Source organism: Polypterus senegalus, chromosome 7 (genome assembly GCF_016835505.1).
Source record: "Polypterus senegalus isolate Bchr_013 chromosome 7, ASM1683550v1, whole genome shotgun sequence".
Classification (NCBI taxonomy): domain Eukaryota; kingdom Metazoa; phylum Chordata; class Cladistia; order Polypteriformes; family Polypteridae; genus Polypterus; species Polypterus senegalus.
This window is the reverse complement of record NC_053160.1, coordinates 110,101,650-110,128,078: the sequence shown is the minus strand read 5'-3', so window position 1 is coordinate 110,128,078 and position 26,429 is coordinate 110,101,650. Positions and strand designations below refer to the sequence as shown.

The following is a 26,429-nucleotide window of genomic DNA, read 5'->3' as shown; positions in this document are numbered from 1 at the left end:
AAAGCCACCATCTTACCTCCATAATATCAGTACTATTCTGGACTCAAACCTGTGAACAGTCAGTCAGTCATTATCCAACCCACCCTGTGAATGCCTCTGTTCAATTTACTTCAGTAGTGCAGCAAGGAAACAATATACAGGTGGCTGCACCAAACCTTTATGATGTTTGTGACTCATCTTTGTGACAGTGGTGTAGCTGGCAGGATTGATGATTCCCAGAAGAAACCAGGATGGGACCTAAAGTCTAACCAGGTGGGAGAATACCAGGGCAGAGTTTCCAGGACAGTGGTTCGCCCAGTGGTCTGGATTGACCCGGTGCAGGCTCTGTTCCCAAAACATAAAACGGGACAAATATTTAACCAAAGGGAGAGTGTGGAAGAGGCACACCGACATGGGATGGTTCCTGGGGGAAAAACAATAAGGGCTTATTATGTTCTCTCGGAGGATACAGCTGAGCCACCCTTTGGGGTCAAGATACCAGATAAATATGAGCTGTCCCCAGACTAAGAGACATAAAATTTAAAAACTTGGGAACTCGATCTAGAGGGGTCAGACCCAGGAGCAAGCTTTTACCCTCTGGGAACTGGTGTTACACTGGCTACGGCCTTTTGAATTAACCACTTCAAATAGTGCAGCAGGTAGCCTGCTTTGTATTAAAAAAGGGTCTTACTAATAATTTTACCCAGGCAGTCTGGGAAGACTTTCACTCCATGCAAGCCAGCCTTGCAATCTGAGAGAGCAGAATGGTCCTCTAGTGGACTCCATGAGAATTACGTCCCTTAAACTACGTCTCTTTCATACAATTCGGAGCCTGTTCCGAAGTCCCCAGTGCAGTGGGCACACCGCTTACCCGGGAGCAAGAAGTGATGCATGTGGAGAGAGGGGGAACGGTTATGTGCACTTACGAACCCCCTAACTGTGACTCATGTGGAAGTAGTTGTGGTAAATGGCACTCTTGGACTCTGGCAGCAGCATTTCTATTGTTGATTGATATGTACTACCGCAACAATGGAAAAAAAAGACCCAAAATATTAAATGCATACACGGTGAAAGCCGTAATTATAAAACTGCCCTATGTTTTATCAGTTATGGTGGATAGTTAAAAAAAATCCCCATGGTGGTACTCTCCAAACCACCTTTTCCGATGATTCTAGGGCGGGACTGGTCTGACAATAAATGACTAACCCAACTCAAGCTGTCTCCACGCCATGTAACCAGCCAGTGGAGAGAAATCCGGAAGTCCAAGGATTGGATGGGGAGATTCCTGGACCGTCGCATGCGAGTGCATCATCCACCAGTGCCACAACGAGCCGGGAGGATTCTTCGCCCATTGAGGTCAAGCTGGACCCTCTCTCCGAAATGCACTTTCAGTTTAGAGAGACACTGGCTTCTTTTAAAAGGGAGCAGTGGAATAATGACTCCCTAAAGTTTGCGAAAAATGCAGTGGTTCTTGTCAATGGCCACTGCACACATCAGCCCATGCCACAGGGTCCTATTATATCGTGTAGCGGAAGATGGGGGTGAGGTGCGGAAATTGTTGTTAATTCCACAAACATACCGGCGGAAGGTCTATGAATTAGCACACTTCCACCTCCTAGAAGGCCATTTGGGCACCGAAAACACTTTAGGGAGAATTAAGGTCTGATTTTATTGACCGGGAAATGAAGGAGGAGACTTGTCGTTTTTGTGTCTCTTGTCCGGAGTGCCAATTACAGCAAACTCCTAGGAAGGATCAAGCTCCTCTCATCCCCCTTCCCTTGACTGAGGTTAAGACTGCATTCCACACCCCTAGCGGACACTGGCAGTATTGTATCCTTCCATTCGGGTTACATGGGGCTTCTGCAACTTTCCAGCATTTGGTGGATAAAGTGCTCCACTCCCATAATGCGTATAGTATTGCTTACTTAGATGATGTGGTCAATTGTTCCAGTACATGGAAGGAACACATACAGCAGGTTAAAGCGGTATTATGGATGCTTAGAAAAGCTGGACTAAAAGAAGCCAAATATTTAGGCTACCTGGTGGGTCAGGGTATTGTGAAACCTCAGTGTTCAAAGACTGATACCATACTGAAATGGCCCCGTCCATGAAACAATTGACAAGTTCAAGCATTTCTCAGACTAGCGGGATATTACTGCTGGTTTGTCCCTCTATTTTCTGAGACAGTTGCGCCCTTCACTGATTTAACAAAGAAGAGGGCTCCAAACTACGTGTTATGGACTGATGAGACAGATGCTGCATTTTGTGACCTGAAGCAGGCCCTTATGTCAGCACCTATATTAAAAATACCATCATTTTTGTACTTCCTTTTATACTCCAGATGGACGCTTCGAACACAGGCCTGGGTGCCGTGCTGAGCCAAAACGTTGATGGTGTTGAACACCCCGTCATGTTCTTGAACCGGAAGCTGCTGGATCGTGAGACCAGGTATGTGGCGGTGGAACAAGAGGCCCTTGTGATTAAATGGGCAATTACATAGTTGAGGTACTACCGCTTGGGCCGTGAATTTACTCCAGTGATGGATCATGCTCCCCTACAGTGGATAGACCTGCAAAAGGGCTCTAATCTGTGGGTCACTAGGTGGTTTCTTGACCTACAACCATATAAGTTTTCACTTGTTCATCATAAGGGTACTCTAAATGCCAATGCCAATGCTCTCTCTCGAGGCCATGACTTCTTGGTCAGTTCTGCCAGACCTAATCGGTCTGGGCTTCATTTCACACATGTGAAATTGGGAGACAGTTAAAGGGCCTAACAACTTCCATTTTTCCGATGCCAATGATGATGTCACTTCCGGCCACACCCCTAATACTGATAACAGCACTTCCGGTTCTGGTGCCAATGATGATTTCACTTCCGCCACCCGGGAACAATGTCACTTCAGGTTCCTGTCCCGATGACGTCCTTTACCGGCCTTTAAAGATGCCATCTTACCTTACATTTTGTATTTCATTATTATTTGGCTGCTAATTGAGGAAAATGAAACAATGAAGGGTTCTGAGTCTTAAAGAGCAAGTCAAATAAAATGAATTCAAAAGAAGTTAATTAGGAGCAAAACAGGCCATTAATTAAGAAAAGGGTTAGAATGAAAACCTGCAGCCACTGGGGCCCTACAGGACCGGAGTTGGAGACCCCTATACTATATAATATTGACATTACTTGTTTTTGATGACTACTCCCTTAATTGAACAAGTAATTTGTGGGCATGTATTATAGCCTGAGAGTTCATATCTGTAACTACACACAAGAATGACCAAGCTAATCAAAGTGAAACTTTTTGAAAAACTGTAAAAATCAGTTTGTCAAGATCTACTGAATTGGGCCTTATGTTTTTGGAAAGTAGGTTAATAGAGATAGGTCAGTTTCCCTCATGTAACTTACACAATGGGGAATTTTATAGACATTGTGATAGGTTTCAGATTGGGTTTATTAAAGAATGATAGGATCATAACTACTTTGCTAACTGTAGGGCATAAGACAGCATGAGAGAAACAGTTTAAAAAAGGATATTAGGAAGGCTAAAAAAACAGAGAGAAATATTGCAGAAAAGAAGAAAGATGGCCCAAAGAAATTCTTTTAGTATTTTAGTTGTAAAAGAACAGTGAAGGAGGAGGTAACTAGTATTAAGAATGGTACTTTTTAGTAACTTGAAATAAAGACAGAGAATTTAATTTCTGTAAGCAGGATACTGATGGAACTCTGTACAAGTATGTATGTATGTATGTATGTAGTGCCTCCATTAATCACTGAACCAAACACACTTAATGCATTCTCGCACCCGCTTGGAGTCTGCACCTACATGGGGAACAATGATATATTTAAAATCCGTGCAACGGCAAGGGTTCACACATCACAAGGATACACTTGTAGAAGGAAGTTGGCAAAGGTGGATACAATTCTCAGTAAATTTTAAAAGCACTGAATATGGTGAGGGTGACTTACAGTGGTGTGAAAAACTTTTCGCCCCCTTCCTGATTTCTTATTCTTTTGCGTGTTTGTCACACAAAATGTTTCTGATCATCAAACACATTTAACCATTAGTCAAATATAACACAAGTAAACACAAAATGCAGTTTTTAAATGATGGTTTTTATTATTTAGGGAGAAAAAAAAATCCAAACCTACATTGGCCCTGTGTGAAAATGTAATTGCCCCCTGAACCTAATAACTGGTTGGGCCACCCATAGCAGCAATAACTGCAATCAAGCGTTTGTGATAACTTGCAATGAGTCTTTTACAGCGCTCTGGAGGAATTTTGGCCCACTCATCTTTGCAGAATTGTTGTAATTCAGCTTTATTTGAGGGTTTTCTAGCATGAACCGCCTTTTTAAGGTCATGCCATAGCATCTCAATTGGCTTCAGGTCAGGACTTTGACTAGGCCACTCCAAAGTCTTCATTTTGTTTTTCTTTAGCCATTCAGAGGTGGATTTGCTGGTGTGTTTTGGGTCATTGTCCTGTTGCAGCACCCAAGATCGCTTCAGCTTGGCCGGACATTCTCCTTCAGCATTTTTTGGTAGACAGTAGAATTCATGGTTTCATCTATCACAGCAAGCCTTCCAGGTCCTGAAGCAGCAAAACAACCCCAGACCATCACACTACCACCACCATATTTGACTGTTGGTATGGTGTTCTTTTTCTGAAATGCTGTGTTCCTTTTATGCCAGATGTAACGGGACATTTGCCTTCCAAAAAGTTCAACTTTTGTCTCATCAGTCCACAAGGTATTTTCCCAAAAGTTTTGGCAATCATTGAGATGTTTCTTAGCAAAATTGAGACGAGCCCTAATGTTCTTTTGCTTAACAGTGGTTTGCGTCTTGGAAATCTGCCATGCAGGCCGTTTTTGCCCAGTCTCTTTCTTATGGTGGAGTCGTGAACACTGACCTTAATTGAGGCAAGTGAGGCCTGCAGTTCTTTAGACGTTGTCCTGGGGTCTTTTGTGACCTCTCGGATGAGTCGTCTCTGCGCTCTTGGGGTAATTTTGGTTGGCGGCCACTCCTGGGAAGGTTCACCACTGTTCCATGTTTTTGCCATTTGTGGATAATGGCTCTCACTGTGGTTCGCTGGAGTCCCAAAGCTTTAGAAATGGCTTTATAACCTTTACCAGACTGATAGATCTCAATTACGTCTGTTCTCATTTGTTCCTGAATTTCTTTGGATCTTGGCATGTTGTCTAGCTTTTGAGGTGCTTTTGGTCTACTTCTCTGTGTCAGGCAGCTCCTATTTAAGTGATTTCTTGATTGAAACAGGTGTGGCAGTAATCAGGCCTGGGGGTGGCTACGGAAATTGAACTCAGGTGTGACACACCACAGTTAGGTTATTTTTTAACAAGGGGCAATTACTTTTCACACAGGGCCATGTAGGTTTGGATTTTTTCTCCCTAAATAATAAAACCATCATTTAAAAACTGCATTTTGTGTTTACTTGTGTTATATTTGACTAATGGTTAAATGTGTTTGATGATCAGAAACATTTTGTGTGACAAACATGCAAAAGAATAAGAAATCAAGAAGGGGGCAAATAGTTTTTCACACCACTGTAGATAACATTTCTTTAATCTTGCATGAAGGTTAGACTATTATCCCAAAACTAGCACACTGGGAAGGTGGTTCCCAATTTTTAAAATAGGAGACAAAAATGACTATGCCAGTTACTGAGGGATCACACTACTCAGCTTTCCTGGCAGAGCCAATATGGAAGTAGAGATTCATAAGCAGCAATTCAGACCACCTCTGTCCTTATATTGATATTTGAAAATTTACAAATTTTCTGCAGCCTTCAAAAACTCTTATGACTGTGTGTACCTTATGGCATTTTGTGCAAAGATTCTACAAAATGATTGGCCATCAGTGTCACAGCTGCATTACTCTTGGTGGATATGTCAGTTAAAAGTGAATACAGTGGCTAAAATTAAATTCTTACAAAGGAATGTTAGGCTATACTATAAGTAGAAAAGGAGAAACCTAGGAAATACTTGAGGGAATTATACCTTTCCACAAACCTACAAAGTTAAGAGAAGGGGCTAAAGATTGGCAATTAACATAGAATATCATATTTTGTACACCTTGCATGTTTCCACTGTGACCATCATTAGGAAAAGTGGATTCAAAGTGCAATGTAATAATGTTTTCAGAAACTGAGAGTAGCAAAATAATTGCTAGCTATGCCCTCCATAATGTTGTGCACAATTGGTAGCTACAAAAAGAGATGGCCATATTAACTAAACAAGAAGTAAAGGAAAATAAAACAGTAAGACCAAAAATTAAGTAAAGCAGAAGAACTAAAACAAACAACTTTATATACCATGGCATAGGTAACGCATCACAATCAACAATTACAGATGGATCATTTTCAGTCAGTCAGTCATTATCCAACCCGCTATATCCTAACACAGGGTCACGGGGGATCTGCTGGAGCCAATCCCTGCCAGCGCAGGGCGCAAAGCAGGAACAAATCCCAGGCAGGGCGCCAGCCCATCGCAGGATGCACACACACACACACACACACCAACCATACAGTAAGGACAATTTAGGATCTCCAATGCACCTAACCTTCATGTCTTTGGATTGTGGTAGGAAACTGGAGCACCTGGAGGGAACCCACACAGACACGGGGAGAACATGCAAACTCCATGCAGGGAGGACCCAGGATGCGAACCCAGGTCTCCTTACTGCGAGGCAGCAGTGCTACCACTGCTCCACCGTGCCACCCCTGGATCATTTTCATCCAAATGTTAATCCTTCTTTTCAACTTGGAGTGCTGCCGTACGAATTCCAGCTTCTTTAAGGCATGGATCATCTGAAACAAGGCTCCTTCTGAAACAACTCAGTTGTATGGACAACTGCACCAAAATGTGTAACTCCTATCTCCCAGACAAATTATCTACTTCTAGCTAAGCCAAGGTCTGAGAACACAGATTGGAACAAGGAAACATGCAAAAGGCACCTGTAGCTAATGTCACTCAGTATACACGTACTGTGTCAGCATGCCCGTGTCGATCAAACAGAGGAAGCTCTGCAGTCTTACTTGTGACTTTATGCTATAGGAAGATAAGTAAAAGAATCAAGGTAAAAGCCATTCAATCTGGCTTTTATATTATCAACATATGAATGTTTTTTAATGTTTTTTATATAAAGGCCATCACAAAACATACAGTAATCCCTCCTCGATCGCGGGGGTTGTGTTCCAGAACCCCCCGCGATAGATGAAAATCCACAACGTAGAAACCATATGTTTGTATGGTTAATTTTATATATTTTAAGCCCTTATAAACTCTCCCACACTGTTAACATTATTAGAGCCATCTAGACATGAAATGACACCCTTTAGTCAAAAGTTTAAACTGTGCTCCATGACAAGACAGAGATGACAGTTCTTTCTCACAATTAAAAGAATGCAAACATATCTTCCTCTTTAAAGAATGTGTGCCAGAAGCAGAGAATGTCAGAGAGAAAGCGAGAGAGAAAAGCAAACAATCAAAAAATCAATACGTGCTTTTAAGTATGCCGAAGCACCGCATTTTTTAGAGGCGCGTCCGTATCCCCTAGGCAAACAGCCTCTGTGCAAACAGCCCCTCTGCTCACACCCCCTCCGTCAGGCAGAGAGAGTAAGAGAGACAGAGAAAAGCAAACAATCAAGCACCACACGGGAAGCACATCGTATATCATTGAGGAGTTTTATTTAATATGTAATACGTGCTATGATTGGGTAGCTTCTCAGCCATCTGCCAATAGTGTCCCATGTATGAAATCAACTGGGCAAACCAACTGAGGAAGCATGTACTTTAAATTAAAAGACCCATTGTGCGCAGAAATCCGCGAACCAGCGAAAAATCTGTGATACATATTTAGATATGCTTACATTTAAAATCCGCGAAGCGCGATAAAGCAAGGAATCACTGTATACACAAACAAGACTTTGCATGATACCTTGGCAGGCTTTCTTAATCACTGCTTTTTCTTTTAAGGACAGGTGTGGGGCAGACTGACTGACAGGATGACGCCCGACCTGTTGCTGCATCCATCATTCACCTTTACGCCTGTTGCAGCTACGTTGTTCTTATATGTAAGTGGACGTTTCTTGCGGGGAGGGCTTCTGTTCTCTTTCTCTGATGTAGAACCCTTGTCCTTATCTGAGTTCACCTCTGTTATAGCATGTCTTTATTTGAATACAGCAGTGTCAGATTGGGGCGAGCGTGAACGTGACTGAGAGAATAAAACTGAATTAAAAAAAAAAGCTAAACTTTACAACTACCATAAATTTACACCGGCTGTTACAGAATCAGATCAAATGTATGTTTTTATTCTAAAATAGTAAGAAAATGAGTAGCTCACTACTGAAAATGGAGGCGTCCGGGATCGAACCACAAATGTCTTGCTTATGAGTCAGCAGTTCTTACTGCTGCACCACCAAAGCGGTCATATTAAGGGTGTGTCAATATTGCACCCTAACAAGAGTTCTTTTTGTGCAGTTACATTCTTGAATAAAAGCTCACTTGTTTTGTCATGCTTGTACCTTTTGTGAAAGTGTTTATTTGATATTTGGACTTCAGGCTTCACACATTATACACTTCATATCTACATTTTGTCAATTATTACTAAAACATGAAAAATATTTCTCTTTTAATGATACAATTACATGGATTGCTGTAGACATGCAACAAACATGGAATGCATGTATTACTAATAACGATATTTTATTTGCCCTATACAACTCGAGGCAACTCATACGCAAGTAAATAGACTTCAGCTGAGAGAACTTTCTGCCTTTCTGCATTGTTGGGGGGATGGGATAGCAGGCTGCTTACTGCTTTTGCTGATCGACACATTTACAACACAAAAGACACTGATGGAGATGTGTGAACGGATTTAAGGTGGGCCGGGATTACGAGTTTTTTCATAGGCTTTGGTAATTCTAGTGTTAAACAATGTCACACCAACATCAGTAACTGAAAGATGGTATCTATCTATCTATCTGTCTATCTAGTTATGAGATGATCCTTACAGAGCTGCATGATTCATAAAGCAGAACGTCATATAAAAAAACAGATCATCATCATGATGAGCTATGGTATTTTGGTAGGAGGGGGTCACATGGACCTGGAAGAAAGAAAGATGACAACATTTAGGTACGATATAGGCAATCTTACAAAGACATATGTGATTGAGGAATGCTTGGAACATACAGTATAGAACTACAGTGAAGTCTATGGATGGCTGATATCCCTTTCCCACCATTCCCTGGGATCATTTAAGAGTAGATTCTTCAAAATATTTTCATATATTGTTGAAATGTGGTGTGAAAAATTGGGTAGGTTTACATCTCCTAACATAACACCAGGTCATGTCACTTGCACAAATTCTCAGATAAGTGTGCACTTATGGGGTGTATTAATAAAAGGGATGAGACAAAGTATAGGTGTCAGGTGGAGAACTTTGTTCCTTGATGCAAACAGAATTGTCTGCATCTTAACATAACTAAAATCAAGGAACTGGTTATTGACTTTTGCCGCACCCTATATCCATTTACTATTCAAGGAGTGAATGTAGAGGTGGTCCACACCTACAAGTACCTGCGAGCTCACAATAATGACAGGTTGGACTAGTCTTGGAAAACAGAAGAACTATATAAGAAAGGGCAGAGCAGGCTCTTCTTCCTTAAGAGACTGTGTTCCTTTAATGAGGGAAGTGATATTCTTCACATCTTCACATGCTTAGATAGGATGTACTCAGGACCCTCTGAATGTAGTAGCAAAGGAGATAGTTAAAAAAAATGCCATTATGAGCAATGCTACACATCCTCTCTCTGCATCTTCAACACTGAATACTTTCAGCCACAAAATCATTCAGCAGAAGTGTGTCAAGAAATGCTACTGGGGCTCCTTTATGCCAATAGCAATATGATTGCATAATGCTTCACTGTGACTATAACAGCCAAGTCAGAAGTTTTTTTTTTTTATTTTCTTCTTTGTTCAGACCAAAGTGTATATGCTGGTGTTTATTTATTTACTTGTTTTTCTGCTTAGTAATATATTTATTTCTTTATTTAAAGACACAACCGGTGTCAGAGCCTGGTCCGCATTGCCGGCAGTAAGTCGAGCCCGTTTCCAGTGAGAGTTGAACTCCGCCAGGGCTGCCCTTTGTCACCGATTCTGTTCATAACTTTTATGGATAGAATTTCTAGGCGCAGCCAGGGTGTTGAAGTGGTCCGGTTTGGTGGACTCAGGATTGGGTCACTGCTTTTTGCAGATGATGTTGTCCTGTTTGCTTCATCAGGCCGTGATCTTCAGCTCTCTCTGGATCGGTTCGCAGCCGAGTGTGAAGCGGCTGGGATGAGAATCAGCACCTCCAAATCCGAGAGCATGGTCCTCAGCCGGAAAAGGGTGGAGTGCCCTCTCAGGGTTGGGGGAGAGATCCTGCCCCAAGTGGAGGAGTTCAAGTATCTCAGGGTCTTGTTCACGAGTGAGGGAAGAATGGAGCGTGAGATCGACAGGCGGATCGGTGCGGCATCTGCAGTGATGCGGGCTTTGCATCGGTCTGTCGTGGTGAAAAAGGAGCTGAGCCGTAAGGCAAAGCTCTCAATTTACCAGTCGATCTACGCTCCTACCCTCACCTATGGTCATGAGCAATGGGTAGTGACCGAAAGAACGAGATCGCGAATACAAGCGGCTGAAATGAGTTTCCTCCGCAGGGTGTCTGGGCTTTCCCTTAAAGATAGGGTGAGAAGCTCAGTCATCCGGGAGGGGTTCAGAGTAGAGCCGCTACTCCTCCGCATCGAGAGGAGTCAGATGAGGTGGCTCGGGCATCTGATCAGGATGCCTCCTGGACGCCTCCCTGGTGAGGTGTTCCGGGCACGTCCAAACGGGAGGAGGCCCCGGGGAAGACCCAGGACACGCTGGAGGGACTATGTCTCCCGGCTGGCCTGGGAACGCCTTGGGATTCTCCTGGAAGAGCTGGAAGAAGTGGCCGGGGAGAGGGAAGTCTGGGCCTCTCTGCTTAAGCTGCTGCCCCCACGACCCGACCGCGGATAAGCGGAAGAGGATGGATGGATGGATTTAAAGAGCTTCTGTTAAAAGCCAAATTTTACTCTGAAGACAAGTTATATCTATCTATTTTAACGACATTTCTGATTTGTATGTAGAAAAAAAAAACTATGTAACTGGAAAATATAGTCTGGGGTGTAATTGTTCATAAGATGCATATACATTGTCCATATAAAGATCTCCAAGTGTCTACTGGGTATGAGCAGGTTGAAAAGGGTAATTAATATGTAAAGAAGCAGCAGATAAGAGCTTCCATACCTTAAAATACATATGATATGGTGAATGACTGGATTGTTATTAGTACAATGACAATAGAAAGCATTGATTGGCATACAAAACAGGGCATACAAACAAAATTTGTGCTTCACTGCAAACCTGGCTGGTGTATATTTGTTGGTTTCTGCTAATTTCCAGGATGTGCGTTATTTGCCAAACTGCAATAAAACTATAGGTTTAGGTAGTGTCACGTTGCTTTCTGCTTCAGTGTCACCATTTGGATATATGGCTATTTTGAATTCAAGATACATGATGTTATAATTGAGTTTAACTTTGGAAAAAAAGATTTGTTGATTAATAAATGGATGCTCTAAAATACATATAGCAGCGTCAGCAGGATGTTTATTTTGACAGTACTGATTCAACCTGCTAATGTAGAGGTAGACCATCTGTTAACATCTTGTTTGATTTTTTTCCATATTGCTTCAAACTTGTATTAAAACAGTTATATTTACTTGTGATGATTATTCCCAGAGGGCGGCATGGTGGCGCAGTGGTAGCGCTGCTGCCTCGCAGTTAGGTGACCCAAGTTCGCTTCCCGGGTCCTCCCTGCGTGGAGTTTGCATGTTCTCCCCGTGTCTGCGTGGGTTTCCTCCGGGCGCTCCGGTTTCCTCCCACAATCCAAAACATGCAGGTTAGGTGGATTGGCGATTCTCAATTGGCCCTATTGTGTGCTTGGTGTGTGGATGTGTTTGTGTGTGTGTCCTGCGGTGGGTTGGCACCCTGCCCAGGATTGGTTCCTGCCTTGTGCCCTGTGTTGGCTGGGATTGGCTCCAGCAGACCCCCGTGACCCTGTATTCGGATTCAGCAGGTTAGAAAATGGATGGATGGATGGATTATTCCCAGATATTTAAATTACATTTCAAATTATCACAGGATATCTATTCAACCTGATATTATATGCTACAGAATTCACTGAAAAAACTTGCTTTTTTCAAATTCATTTTTTATTCTAGAGATCTTATTGAATTCTTCTAACAAGTTTAAGATAAATGGCAAAGATTTGTGTAGGTCTGAAATATAGAACACCATATCACTGATGTATAGTGATATTATCTGTTTAAGTCTTTCCCTAATAATCCCCTTTACTTTTGATTTCTTTCAGAGATGAATAGTTAATGGCTCAATAGCTATCATGGAGTTTGTGTTATTATTACTGACTGAGGACTCTGGACTAGTATAAAACAGTAGTGAAAAGTAACAAATTAAGATTTACTTTTGTCATTGTACTTGAGTAGATTTTGTAGGCAATTGTGCTTTAAAGTATTTTACATGTCAATGTCTTTACTCTTCAAAATCTGTATTATTTAGTATCATTCTTACTTTGTTACATTTTCAAGGCAGTTAATTACAAAGTGCAATTGATTGGCTGTTATAAATCTGAAGTTCATAGTGGCCAATTAAAATAAAACCATATGTAAAAATTTGGGGGTTGAAGGTTGTAATCTGGAAGTGCAAAGCATCTTAGTAAATTATATAATGACCAAGTAGTTTTCTTGTTTTTTTTTGGCTCAGTTAGAGGATGACCTTTGATCATGACAGTAACATGCAGTGACTTTATGCTTTTGCTACAAGTAGAGACACCTGTGCAATGGACCACACAGCAGATCATTTCTGGTGTAATGGCAGCAGTGATACTCTTAAAAAAGAGATGATACTATATACCACTAGTCACACTCTAGGAAATGTTCAGTCTCCATGGCACAAGACATAAATCACTTCATTATGTGGAATAAATTGTATCCCAAAAACTATGGAATTACCTAAATACAACAAATGTTCCTCAAATTTGCAAAAACAAAAGATGTTTAAAATTGAGTATAAATAATTAAAAAAAAGTTAACCTTACTGAAAAAAACACTTCTGATAGGCACTTATCATTGTGAAAAAAGCAGTGCCGATTTGACTAAAAGGATAAGCTAGGATGTTCCCCTTTAGTGCGTAGTATACAGTTAGGTCCATAAATATTTGGACAGAGACAACTTTTTTCTAATTTTGGTCCTGTACATTACCACAATGAATTTTAAATGAAACAACTCAGATGCAGTTGAAGTGCAGACTTTCAGCTTTAATTCAATGGGGTGGACAAAAATATTGCATAAAAATGTGAGGCAACTAAAGCATTTTTTAACACAATCCCTTTATTTCAGGGGCTCAAAATTAATTGGACGATTGACTCAAAGGCTATTTCATGGGCAGGTGTGGGCAAGCAGCGGCACTACTCTGAGCCCCTCCCAGATGACTGAGCTTCTCACCTTATCTTTAAGGGTAAGCCCAGACACCCTGTAGAGGAAACTCATTTCAGCCGCTTGTATTAGCTATCTCATTCTTTCTGTCACTACCCATAGCTCATGACCATAGGTGAGGGTAGGAACATAGATCGACTGATAAATTGAGAGCTTTGCCTTACAGCTTTTTCACCACGACAGATGGTGGACAAATGGGTTTGACTTACTGCCGGCAATGCAGACCAAGCTCTGACACCGGTTGTACAGAGCCCCGCATCACTGCGGACGCCACACCGATCCGCCTGTCAATCACACGCGCCATTCTTCCCAAGACCCCGAGATACTTCAACTCCTTCAATTGGGGCAAGATCTCGCTTCCAATCCTGAGAGGGCACTCCACCCTTTATAAGCTGAGGTCCATGGTCTTGGATTTGGAGGTGCTGACTCCCATCCCAACCGCTTTATACTCGGCTGCAAACCGATCCAGAGAGAGCTGAAGATCACGGCATGATGAAGCAAACTGGACAACATCATCTGCAAAAAGCAGTGACCCTATCCAAGTCCACCTTGGCTGTGTCTAGAAATTCTGTTAAAAAAAGTTATGAACAGAATCGGTGACAAAGGGCAGCCCTGGCGAAATCCAACTCTCACTGGAAATGGGTTTGACTTACTGCCGGCAATGCAGACCAAGCTCTGACACCGGTTGTACAGGGGACCGAACAGCCCTTATAAGGGGGTCCGGTACCCCATACTCCCAGAGCACCCCCCACAGGATTCCCCGAGGGACACGGTCGAACGCCTTTTCCAAGTCAACAAAACACATGTAGTCTGGTTGGGCAATCTCCCATGCACCCTCCAGGACCCTGTTAAGGGTGTAGAGCTGGTCCACTGTTCCAAGACCAGGACAAAAACCACACTGTTCCTCCTGAATCTGAGGTTTGACTATCTGATGGACTCTCCTCTCCAGGACCCCTGAACAGACTTCTCCATGGAGGCTGAGGAGTGTGATCCCTCTGTAGTTGGAACACACCTTCCGGTGCCCCTTCTTAAAGAGGGGGACCACCACCCCGGTCTGCCAATCCAGAGGCACTGTCCCCGTTGTCCTTGCGATGTTGCAGAGGCGTGTCAACCAAGACAGTCCTTCAACATCCAGAGCCTTGAGGAACTCCAGACGTATCTCATCTACCCCCGGGGCCCTACCACCAAGGAGTTTTTTGACCACCTCAGTGGCCTCAGTCCCAGAGATGGGGCAGCCCACCTCTGAGTCCCCAAGCTCTCCTTCCTCATTGGAAGGCATGTTAATGGGATTCCCCCCACTGACCTACAATGTCCCGAGTCAAAGTCAGCAGTGCACCATCCCCACCATATACAGTGTTGACACTGCACTGCTTCCCCGTCCTGAGAAGCCTGATGGTGGACCAGAATCTCCTCAAAGCTGTCCAAAAGTCATTCTCCATGGCCTCCTCAAACTCTTCCCAAAGCAACAACCTTGTGCTCAATTCCAAGTATACAAAGGAACTACTCCTGGACTTCAACAGCCTGAACTACAGCGTTGGTGCTTTAAAAAGTGTTAAAAAACAGTCACGAATTACTTCTAAAAACTTCTGCTCCACTATTTGCAAAGGTTGTCTCTTTTAATATTCAGATAGTTAAACTCCCCAATGACGACAATATCCCCTTGTAAATTGGCCTTTTTAATATTACTAAAAAGATGTGTATTATATTTGCTGTCTGCATTGGGTGTACTATAACACACTCCTAAAATAAGACCTCTTTCCCTTATGTTTTCCAGGTGAAGCCACATGTCCTCACTAAGATGGGGCTCATCGTCTAGGTGTATAGGACTTGTGTTTCAATTCTGTTCGACATAAGCAGAAACCCCACCTCCTTTTCTGTTCTGTCCTTTCTAAAAAATGTATATCCCTGTATGTTTCACTGATCTCCATCTTTGCTCCATTACATAAAACTTGAACTTCAAACCTCTAGCATTATGCAAAGCTATTTTGAATGTGTTACCCATTTTACGTATGCATTTTAATGTTGGGTCACAATTTAAATTACTATGGTTTTTTATTTTTACAGAATTGTTTGTTCACTCATGTACAGTTCTAAACCTGGCCTTTGCTAAACTCTAAGCTCTCCCATACTCTAGTTTAAACAATCCTCGACTTACCTACTCATGTGCCTCCTCAACACATTGGTACCCCTCCAGATGTAGCCCATCATAGTGGAACAGGTCCCAACTGTTCCAAAAGGAGTCCCAATGCCCCATGCCATGGCACATGCAGAAATCTGGAGAAGACTACATTGTCAGTTCTGCTCCTTGGCCTGGCACCTAACTCTTTAAATTTGGATCACAGAACTGACAGACTACCGTTATGTATGTCATTTGTTCCAACATGGAGAATAACAACTGTATCCAACCCCACTCTGGCCAAGGGCCTATCCACCCTTCCAGGGAGGTCTCCCAGCTGTGCACCTGGAATGTAACACACTGCGCGAAACTCTCTGCCTCAGCCTCTGGAGCAAACTTATGCTTCAATCCCCCTAATGATTGAGTCCCCAGTTATCACTACCTCTCTGTTTCTGGAAACTGTTTTTGAGGTGGCCCATTGGGGCTTCTTATGCCTGCCTTCCACCTCAAAATTTTCAGAGACACTGTCTAGTTCCGCAAGGTCCTGAAAACGATTTAACACTTCCAATTCTGGGGTTGATGCTCCTGGACAGTGTGTACCCATTACTTTGCACCTTGTGACTATGACTCATCTATTTCTACCTCTCTGGTCTGGAGTCTCCTCCTGCACCACCTTAGGTGTGCACGCTATCTCTCTAAAAGACACCTGGGCAGGTGCGCCAACTCTGTACTCTAACTCAGGCCAGCCAACTCCTCCTGCAGTCCAGCAACCCTGAGATCAAGTTGCTGGATCAGCTGGCACCTTCTGCTGGTGTAACCCTCATAGAAGTTTGGCTCCTCCATGCCATCCTCTATAGAGTCCAACATCCAAATAATTGACAATCAATTGTTTTCTTGTTCCTTTAGGAACATTTTTGAAGAAATATGTATTTGACACTCAGTTATGCTTTGGCATCTAGTACAATATGAAAGATATCAAAAATAATTATTATATCATAATGTGACATATCACTCATCAATACTATTTAATAATGAAATCTTACCTCATAAATATTAGGATGCCACATTTTTGTGAGAAACCTGAAGGTTGGAGGAGAGTAGGGATAGTCTACTGGAAACTTAATATGAGCCTACAAAAGAGAAAAAATGTTGAATGCACTACAGTACTATAGTAAATCAAAATTACATTAAATGACACATAAATCATAATCTGTAAACTATTAAATAAAGGATATCAAAGATAGGACAGTATTTTTCTCAGATTTATCTCAGATCTTGTCTGTAGGTCTAAGCCATCCACCCATCAACTGGACCCCCTCCCTGCAGTTCTGGTCAAAGCCTGCCTCCCCTCTCTGGTCTCTCTTATCTCTGCTATAAACCACTCTACTCTCACTACTAGTACTGTTCCTTCATCTTTTAAAACTGCTGAAATAACCCCAATACAGAAAAAACCTGGTGCCGATCCAACTAATTTCAGTAATTTTTGTCCTATTTCTAATCTACCCTTCATTTCCAAAATTTTTGAAAAAATAGTGGCCAATCAACTTCACTCTCATTTATCTCAATATAATCTGTATGAACAGTTCCAGTCTAGTTTTCGTCCCCTCCACAGTACAGAAACGGCACTTATAAAAATTACTAATGACCTCCTTATGGCAGCGGATTCTGGTTTAATTACTTTCTTCATCCTTCTTGATCTAAATGCAGCCTTTGACACTATTGGTCACACTACTCTTCTCAATAGATTATCTTTGATTGGCATTACCCACACTCCACTAGATTGGTTCAGATCCTACCTCTCAGGCCGCACTCAGTTTGTTCAGCCTAAAACTTTCACATCTGAACCCACTGCTGTTACTTCAGGTGTGCCCCAGGGCTCTGTCCTGGGGCCACTCCTTTCATTATTTACCTCCTTCCCCTTGATAATATCTTTCGTAAATATAACATTAGCTTCCACTGTTATGCTGATGACACCCAGCTCTATCTCATTAGCAAACCTACTGCTTCCTTTCCACCCTCCTCACTTATTGATTGCATAGCAGAAATCAAATCCTGGTTTTCGTGACATTTTCTTCAATTAAATAGTGACAAAACTGAGGTTCTCCTCATTGGTACAAAATCAACATTATCCAAAACTGACCATTTTTCATTTGTTAATGATAATTCCTCTGTCTCCCCTTCCCCACAGGTTAAGAGCCTGGGTGTCATCCTTGGCAATACTTTATCCTTCCAATCCCACATCAATAACATCTCCCGGTCTGCATATTTCTACTTGCGTAACATTAATTGTATTCGCCCCTCCCTCACTCCCCACACCACTGCTATCCTTGTTCATAGCCTTGTCACATATCGTCTGGATTATTGCTGTTCCCTTTTCTTTGGTCTTTCTCACAAATCTATTTATAAGCTTCAACTGGTCCAGAACTCAGCTGCCCGCATTATTACTAGAACCCCCTCTATTCACCATATCACTCCCGTTTTGCAGCAGCTTCATTGGCTTCAAGTTCAGTTCCGAATTCAATTCAAAATTCTCCTACTAACTTTTAAGGCTATCCACACCCTTGCCCCTCCATATGTCTGACCTCCTCCATGTTGCCATTCCCTCCTGTACCCTTAGATCCTCTTCCTCCATCATTTTCACTTTTCAAATCTAAACTTAAAACTCATTGTTTAAGACTGCTTTTTCTCTTTGTTTACAATTGGTATTTTACTTTTGTTTATAATCTGTGTTTTGTCTATTGTTCGGTGTCCTTGAGTGTTTAGAAAGGCGCCTACAAATAAATAAAATGTATTATTATTATTATTTATTATTACTTTCGAAATATAAGATTTTGTTCAGTGTGACACACGTGCGCATGGGAGGCAGCTAAAGGGCTCGAATAGTGACAATTCCATGTTTGACCAGGGGGTGATGAGGTGCACTGACTTTTTCCTCTCAATCCTGTGCAGACCATTCATGGGAAATTCCACAGGGTTCTGTCGCCTGTAATGACATCACTTCTGGTGCCTGTGTCCATGATGACGTCACTTCATGTCTAGACCTTTAAAGCCGCCATCTTTGCCACACATTATCCATTCTGTTTTGGACACTGAACCAGACACAACTGCTCAATAATTAATTCTTTTGCAGCTAGGGCATAACAAACAGGTGGCTACCCCAAACTTTTTAATGTCTCCTGTACATTCTTGTGACAGTGGTGTAGCTGACAGGAAGATCCCAGAAGAGAAGGAGACAGGACCTGAAAAATAACCAGGTGGAAAGTACCATGTGCTAGTTTCCGAGTGGGTGGTTCGTCCCGGGGTTTGGAAAGACCAGGTACAGGCTCCGCTCCCAAAACACATAACCGGACTAAGAAACACATGGAGTGTATGGGAGGGGCTCACAGGATTGGGATGGTCCTTGGTGGGGGGGAGCAAAAGGGGCTTATTATGCTCTCTCGGAGGAGAGAGCTGTTCTTTCCCATGAGGCCAAAGCCTCAAGTAAATACAAGACATTCCCATACTAGCAGATGGCTAAAGAGAAGGACTGGTATTTTGACCCAGAACACAGGCTTTCACTTTGTGGAAAAAAGTAAGGCAGTGGCTAAAAAACTGCCTTACAAATCGTGGAGCAGGTAGCCTGCTTTATGTTGCTCACCAGCCTTCCAAAACAGTATACCCAGCCAGTCTGGGGGATATTTAAAGCTATGAGAGAGCTGATAGAGCTCATTGAAAGAATTAGGACAGCCTCAAAATCTGGGAGGGCAGAATGGTTCTTTAGCGGACAGAGGGATCACGCCCCAAAATCTCTGCCCTTCCCTTACAAGCAGGAGCCTATGCTGAAATCCTTGGATTCGCAGGCGTTCTGCTTACTCGGGAATGAGGTGGAATGCAGGTAGAGAGAGGGAGGAAGTTTCTGTGCACTTACGAATCCCCTGCCAAGTCCTCATATGGGAGTGGTAGTGGTAAATGGTTTTAAAACAGAGGCCCTCTTTGATTCCGGCAGCAACATTTCCATTGTTAATTGACCAGTCTAACCTGTATCCACGGAGAAACCCGTAGTTATAGAAATGCCACCTGTTTCATCAGTCACTGAGGATTTCTAAAAAAAAATTAGCAGTCTGAAGCAGTCCTCCCAAATACACCTTGTCCAATGATACTGGGGTGGGACTGGTCAAAAAGTAATTGCAGTACTCTCTACTCCTAAAGGAAATTTGGGCCTAATTATAGACAGGGACAACACGTCTCAGGCTGCCTTCGTGCCAGTAATCAGCCGGCAGAGAGAGATACAGAAGACCATGAGAGGGATGGGGAGTATCCTGGACTGTCACAAACAGACACGTCATCAACCACAACGAAACAGGGTGAAACCCCACCCCTTGAGTTCAGACTGGACCCTCTCTCTGAATTACAATTTCAATTTAGAGAAATTCCGGATTCTTTGAAAAGGGAGCAATGGAATGACGACTCCCTAAAATTTGTTTATAGGGAAGACCGACAAGCCTCCACTGGGTTCTCGCCGCTTAAATTATTATATGAACGACAACCCCAGGGTATATTGGATATTTTGAAAGAAGGCTGGGAAGGAGAGGCTCTTCCCTCCACAAATATATTAGAATAAATTATGCAATAGATTTGGAAAAATTCGACCCATTCTTAGTTACCTTTTTTTCACTTTTCCAAATAACGATCTATTATTTCCACTGTAAATCTTCAGTACTTCACTCCCAGATAATCAAGGCATGAGCTGGGAGAACTTTGTGCATGTTCTGCGGCAGTGGGGGATGGAATAGCAGGCTCCTTGCTGCTTATCTTTATCAGCACATTTACATGACAAAAGATGATGACGGAGAGGTGCAAAGGGATTTAAGGTGGGCCGGACTATTTGGTGAAACAACCAATCATCGACTGAGTGAGTGAATATATCATGTAAATCTGCTGAAGCCATAGAAGGAAAGGGATCCTGATCTCTCCTCCTTTCAGCCTTGCTCATTCTTTGCTCATAAAAATAGTCTTAACTTTGGTCCTGAATTAAACCCCAAACAGAAACAGAAGCTCAAAGAAGTTATCTTGTCTGTTCTGGAGGCAGTGAGTGAAAAACTTGGAAGGACCTTTCTGATTGAGCATGACATTGTGACTGAACCTGGGGTTATAGTGTGCGAACGCCCTTATCAACTCTCCAAAACAAAAAGAGTAGAAGTGAAGTTTGAAATCAAGCATATGCTGGAAGTAGGAGTGATAGAGGAAAGTTACAGTCCGTGGTCCAGTTACATGGGGCTCCTGCAACATTCCAACGTCTGGTGGATAAAGTGCTCCGTCCTCATAACTTATACAGTGCTGCATACCTGGATGATGTAGTCATCTATTCCAGTACATGGAAGGAACACGTACAGCAGGTCCGAGGGATACTGTGGACACTGGATGAGGCCTGGCTTCAAATCAATCCAAACAAATGTAGGTTTTGGTTGAAAGAATCTAAATACCTGGGCTAGCCGGTGGGTCAGGGTATCGTGAAACCACAGTGGTCTAAGGTAGATGCCATATTGTAATGGCCCCATCCGAAAACCAAGCGGCAAGTCCAAACGTTTCTTGGCTTAGCTAGGTACTACTGCCAGTTTGTACCTCGGTTTTCTGAGAGAGCGGCATCCTTGATGGATTTAAAATAGAAGAGGACTCCAAATAATGGGGTATGGACTGACAAGACGGACGCTACATTTAGTGATTTAAAACAGGCCCTTACGTCAGCACCTGTATTGAAAGCGCCTAACTTTTCATTGCCTTTCATTCTCCACATGGACGCTTCAGACACAGGCCTGGGAGCCATGCTGAGCCAGAGCGTTGATGGTGTTGAATACCCCATCATTTTCCAGAGCCAGAAACTGTTGGATTGAGAGATCAAGTATGCAACGGTGGAAAAGGAAGCCCTTCTGATCAAGTAGGCGATTACAGAGTTGAGGTACTACCTCTTGGGCCGGTAATTAACCATTGTTACGGATCATGCACTCCTAGAGTGGATGGCCCAACACAAGGAGTCAAATCTGCTGGTTACCAGATGGTTTCTTGACCTACAGCCATATAAGTTTTCACACATTCATCGTCAGGGCTCTCTGCATGCCATTGCCAATGCACTTTCTCGGGTTCACAACCTCTCAGTCAGGTTGGGTCTGGGCTGGGTGGGTCTCGGGGAGGCTTTTGTCACATGTCCATATGGGAGGAAACTAAAGGGCTTGAACTGTGACAATTCCATGTTTGACCAGGGGGTGGCAAGGTGCACTGACTTTTTCTCTCAATCCTCTGCAGACCATTCACAGGACATTCCACAAGTTTTTGGCACCTGTGATGACACCACTTTCTATCCAGATGATGTCACTTCCAGTTCCAGCACCCGTGATGATGTCACGTCCTGCCCAGATGACATCACTTCCTATTCAGACCTTTACAGCTGCCATCTTTTTCACATGTCTGTTTTGGACATTGAACCAGACACGACTTCTCAATAATTACACCTTTTGCTTAAAGGTGGTTGCTCCAAACCTTTTTATGTCTCCTGTCCATTCTTGTGACATCAGGTAAAAGTAGAAGTCTACACAAATCACATCAGACCTTCTCTCATCCTTATTTCAAATTCAATTTATAACTGCATGTACAGAGTACTGTGAAATTCTTAGTTGCATGTCTGAATACATCACTACAGTTTACTGCCATACTGAAAAACTATTACATATCAAAAGTGGACATGAACTTGGAACCACGATTATTACAGTTTTGACTCTTTATATTAGTTTTCATTTCTATATTTTTTGTGACCATACTTGGGAATTCAATTTAGTTTGAATTTTCCTTCATTGTGTATTTTTAGTTTTAATTTAGTTTTTATTTCACAAAGACATTTCTATTTTATTTTTATACTAGCACAACACCCGCGCTTTGCAGCGGAGAAGTAGTGTGTTAAAGAAGTAATGAAAAAGAAAAGGAAACATCTTGAAAATAACGTAACATGATCGTCAATGTAATTGTTTTGTCACTGTTATGAGTGTTGCTGTCATATACATATATACTAGCAGAATACACGCGCTTCGCAGCGGAGAAGTAGTGTGTTAAAGAAGTTATGAAAAAGAAAAGGAAAAATCTTAAAAATAACGTAACATGATTGTTAATGTAATTGTTTTGTCATTGATATGAGTGTTGTTCTCATATCTATATATATATATATCTCTGTATATATATCTATATATCTATATATATCTATATCTATATATCTATATATATATATACATACACACACAGTACAGGCCTAAAGTTTGGACACACCTCCTCATTCAATGTGTTTTCTTTATTTTCATGACCATTTACATTGGTAGATTCTCACTGAAGGCATCAAAACTATGAATGAAGACATGTGGAGTTATGTACTTAACAAAAAAAGGTGAAATAACTGAAAAAATATATATATATAATTCACTAAGGCAAGACACCCATGGAAAGCACGGCAGAAGGGGCGTGGATTCACTAAGCCGCCGACAAGTAAGACACCTATGGTGCACGCAGGAAGGAGCCACGCCCACCAACTCCAAGACCATTGGATACAACGACACCTCACAGAGCCACGCTCACCAAATCGGACACGACAACACAGAAAGAACGGCGTCATTTATACTTGTCTGTCGTAGAGGCCTCATGTACCTCCGAGTCACCTTGACTATTCATAGAGGCATGTTTCTCGCGGAGGTGAATCGCCATATGCAACGTGTAAAACGGTTTGCGAGGGGTATCCCATGGGATCCTTAAAACAATCCTTTACAACTGAGGTTAAAACACAATGAAGTAAGCAGTCTTTACAAACCAGGTTCTCGGTTACGACGCACGACCGCGTGCACCATAGCAAACTGTTTTACACGCTACATACAGCAATTTGCATCCACGACAAACATGCGTCTTCTTAGATGCTCCTGCAGGAACACGGAAGACGTTTCCCTGCACACCAACACTCCTTTTTCACTGGCCCGCGTCTACCCTTGCTCTCTAGGCATTCACACTGCCTGCCCATGTACCCGGATGCAAAAACTCACCGACCACCCAGTTAGTCCCGTTCGTCTGTGTGACTACAGTATCTATATATATATAACTAGCAAAATACCCGCGCTTCGCAGCGGAGAAGTAGTGTGTTAAAGAAGCAATGAAAAAGAAAAGTAAACATTATGAAAATAACGTAACATGATTGTCAATGTAATTGTTTTGTCACTGTTGTGAGTGATGAGTGTTGCTGTCATATATATATATATATATATCTATACTAATAAAAGGCAAAGCCCTCACTCACTCACTCACTCACTCATCACTAATTCTCCAACTACCAGTGTAGGTAGAAGGCTGAAATTTGGCAGGCTCATTCCTTACAGCTTACTTACAAAAGTTGGGCAGGTTTCATTTCAAAATTCAATGCCTAATGGTCATAACTGGAAGGTACTTTTCTCCATTAACTGTAATGGAGTTGAGCTGCAATGACGTGGGGGCGGAGTTTCGTGTGACATCATCACGCCTCCCACGTAATCACGTGAACGGACTGTCAACGCAGTATGTAGAAAACCAGGAAGACCTCCAAAAAGCGCTTAAGAAAACATGCATTATATAATTGAGAAGGCAGCGAAACAATAGGAAGCGAGCGAGTGACATATACTACCATATTCATGATTGCTGTTACCTCGGAAAGAAAGCAAGGTGCAAACCTAAACTTTAAATTAAGTTCATAGACAGGCTACCGCTGGCGATTTACATGCCCACAGGTAATGCGGGATACAAGTTTAATGAGAGGACGCAGGATATAAACAAGAGTTTTGATCACTTTGTAACTAAGTTAAAATTGTTGGTGAAGGGCTGTGCTTATGCAAATTCCGAGAGACTGTGTTTGTGGGGGAATGACAGTTAAGGCGGGTGCGGGAGTGACGTCATCATCTCCCCTCCCATTCATCTAATTTCGCTCTGAGCTGAGCTCCGAAGCAACTTCGTCAGACTGCCACCAAATACTCACAGAAAAATCCACAAGTTAATACACACGCTGTCTCTAGAGTTTCTCAACACTGAATCCTCCAGGCACTACTTACAAAAGGTTACATTGACAATCGTGTTAGGTTATTTTTAAAATCTTTCCTTTTTTTAGCACAAGCACAGCTGAGAAGCTTCGATGCATGTGCTCCATAACGCTTAAAAATAATGCATTTAATCACACTTTGCATTACAAGCAAGGGAGCTTTTGTTAATGCATGATTTCCTGGTACACCGATTACACTGATCAGCGCATCCCGATTCATTTTACCCTCGCACCACCTTAGTTTGAGAAGAAGTATGAAAAAATATGAGGTTAACATAGAAAAACAGATCACCAATTCAAGCTTTATGAATAATCGATTCGCCATCAATAATTGTTTTGGTAAAGCCATCCTCCTTCCATTTTATAATTATTCCGCCACTAGCCATGATTAAATGAACGGTAAATAAAGTAAGAGCAAAGCGTGACTTATTTAGGCAGGCATATATATGACAGCAACACTCATGACAATGTCAATCATGTTACGTTATTATTAAAATGTTTCCTTTTCTTTTTCATTACTTCTTTAACACACTACTTCTCCGCTTCGAGGCGCTGGTATTTTGCTATATATATATATATATATATATATATATATATGAATGACCTCCAAAGAACGCTGAGACTTTTGATATCATGAACGTGTCTGCAAACTGAGGTCTCCTGCCCAGCAAAAGTCGAGCAGCGTGCGCATAGCTGTGCCGGCCTTTGAGACGCTGACTGCGCTTCTGCCTTAAGTCAAAGTGAGCACTTTTAATTTTTTTCATCCTCCCCCTGCGCTATAGCCCAGACAAGTGCAAACACGGACCCCTTTTCTACACCACGGCAAAATAATATTAAGGCGATTCACACTTTCTTTTGCACGTATACGATTATCAAGTCCTCACCTCGAATTATGAAGACACGCACAGGAGTGCAGGACTGACAGTGCCATCACAGCCGATTAATGGCAGGGACGTCTCACCAGTCTACACAAGACCCACCGCGACTATCCCCAAAAGGCGATCATAACGTCAACGAACACATCTCTCAATACTATATAAAAGAAAAAGGCAACTTTCCTTTCTTTACACCTTTTTTCCTTTTATCCCAAACCAAAGCCTTTCTATCTTAACACTGCAGAGGACACAAAACTAATTTTCTTTAATTGCCGGTAAGGCACATTACCAGAGGCACAAATTTGAATGTTCACATAGAAAATGTAATTTCTATACCACAGCCGTCGTGTATATATATATATATATATACATATATACATATATATATATATATATATACATATATACATATATATATATATATATATATATATATATATATATATATATATATATATATATATATATATATATATATATATATATATACATATATATATATATATATATATATACATATATATATATATATATATATACACATACACACACATATAAACATATATATATATCTATACTAATAAAAGGCAAAGCCCTCACTCACTCACTCACTCACTCACTGACTCACTAACTCATCACTAATTCTCCAACTTTCCGTGTAGGTAGAAGGCTGAAATTTGGCAGGCTCATTCCTTACAGCTTACTTACAAAAGTTGGGCAGGTTTCATTTCGAAATTCTACGCCTAATGGTCATAACTGGAAGGTATTTTTCTCCATTAACTTTAATGCAGTTGAGCTGGAATGACGTGG

General features: G+C 42.0%; 1 protein-coding gene across 4 annotated transcripts in view; it reads right to left on the bottom strand.

Moving 5' to 3' along the window:
* LOC120532781 (ubiquitin-conjugating enzyme E2 R2-like) overlaps positions 1-26,429 on the bottom strand; it is a 51,595-nt gene that overhangs the window by 22,694 nt on the left and 2,472 nt on the right. For all 4 annotated transcript variants that reach the window (XR_005634367.1, XR_005634366.1, XM_039759154.1 and 1 more), the window contains exon 2: positions 16,721-16,807. Coding sequence is in view for 2 of the 4 variants with exons in the window: in XM_039759154.1 (XP_039615088.1) it covers positions 16,721-16,807 (87 nt within the window). In the remaining 2 variants the exon portion in view is untranslated. The remainder of the gene's footprint in view (positions 1-16,720; positions 16,808-26,429) is intronic.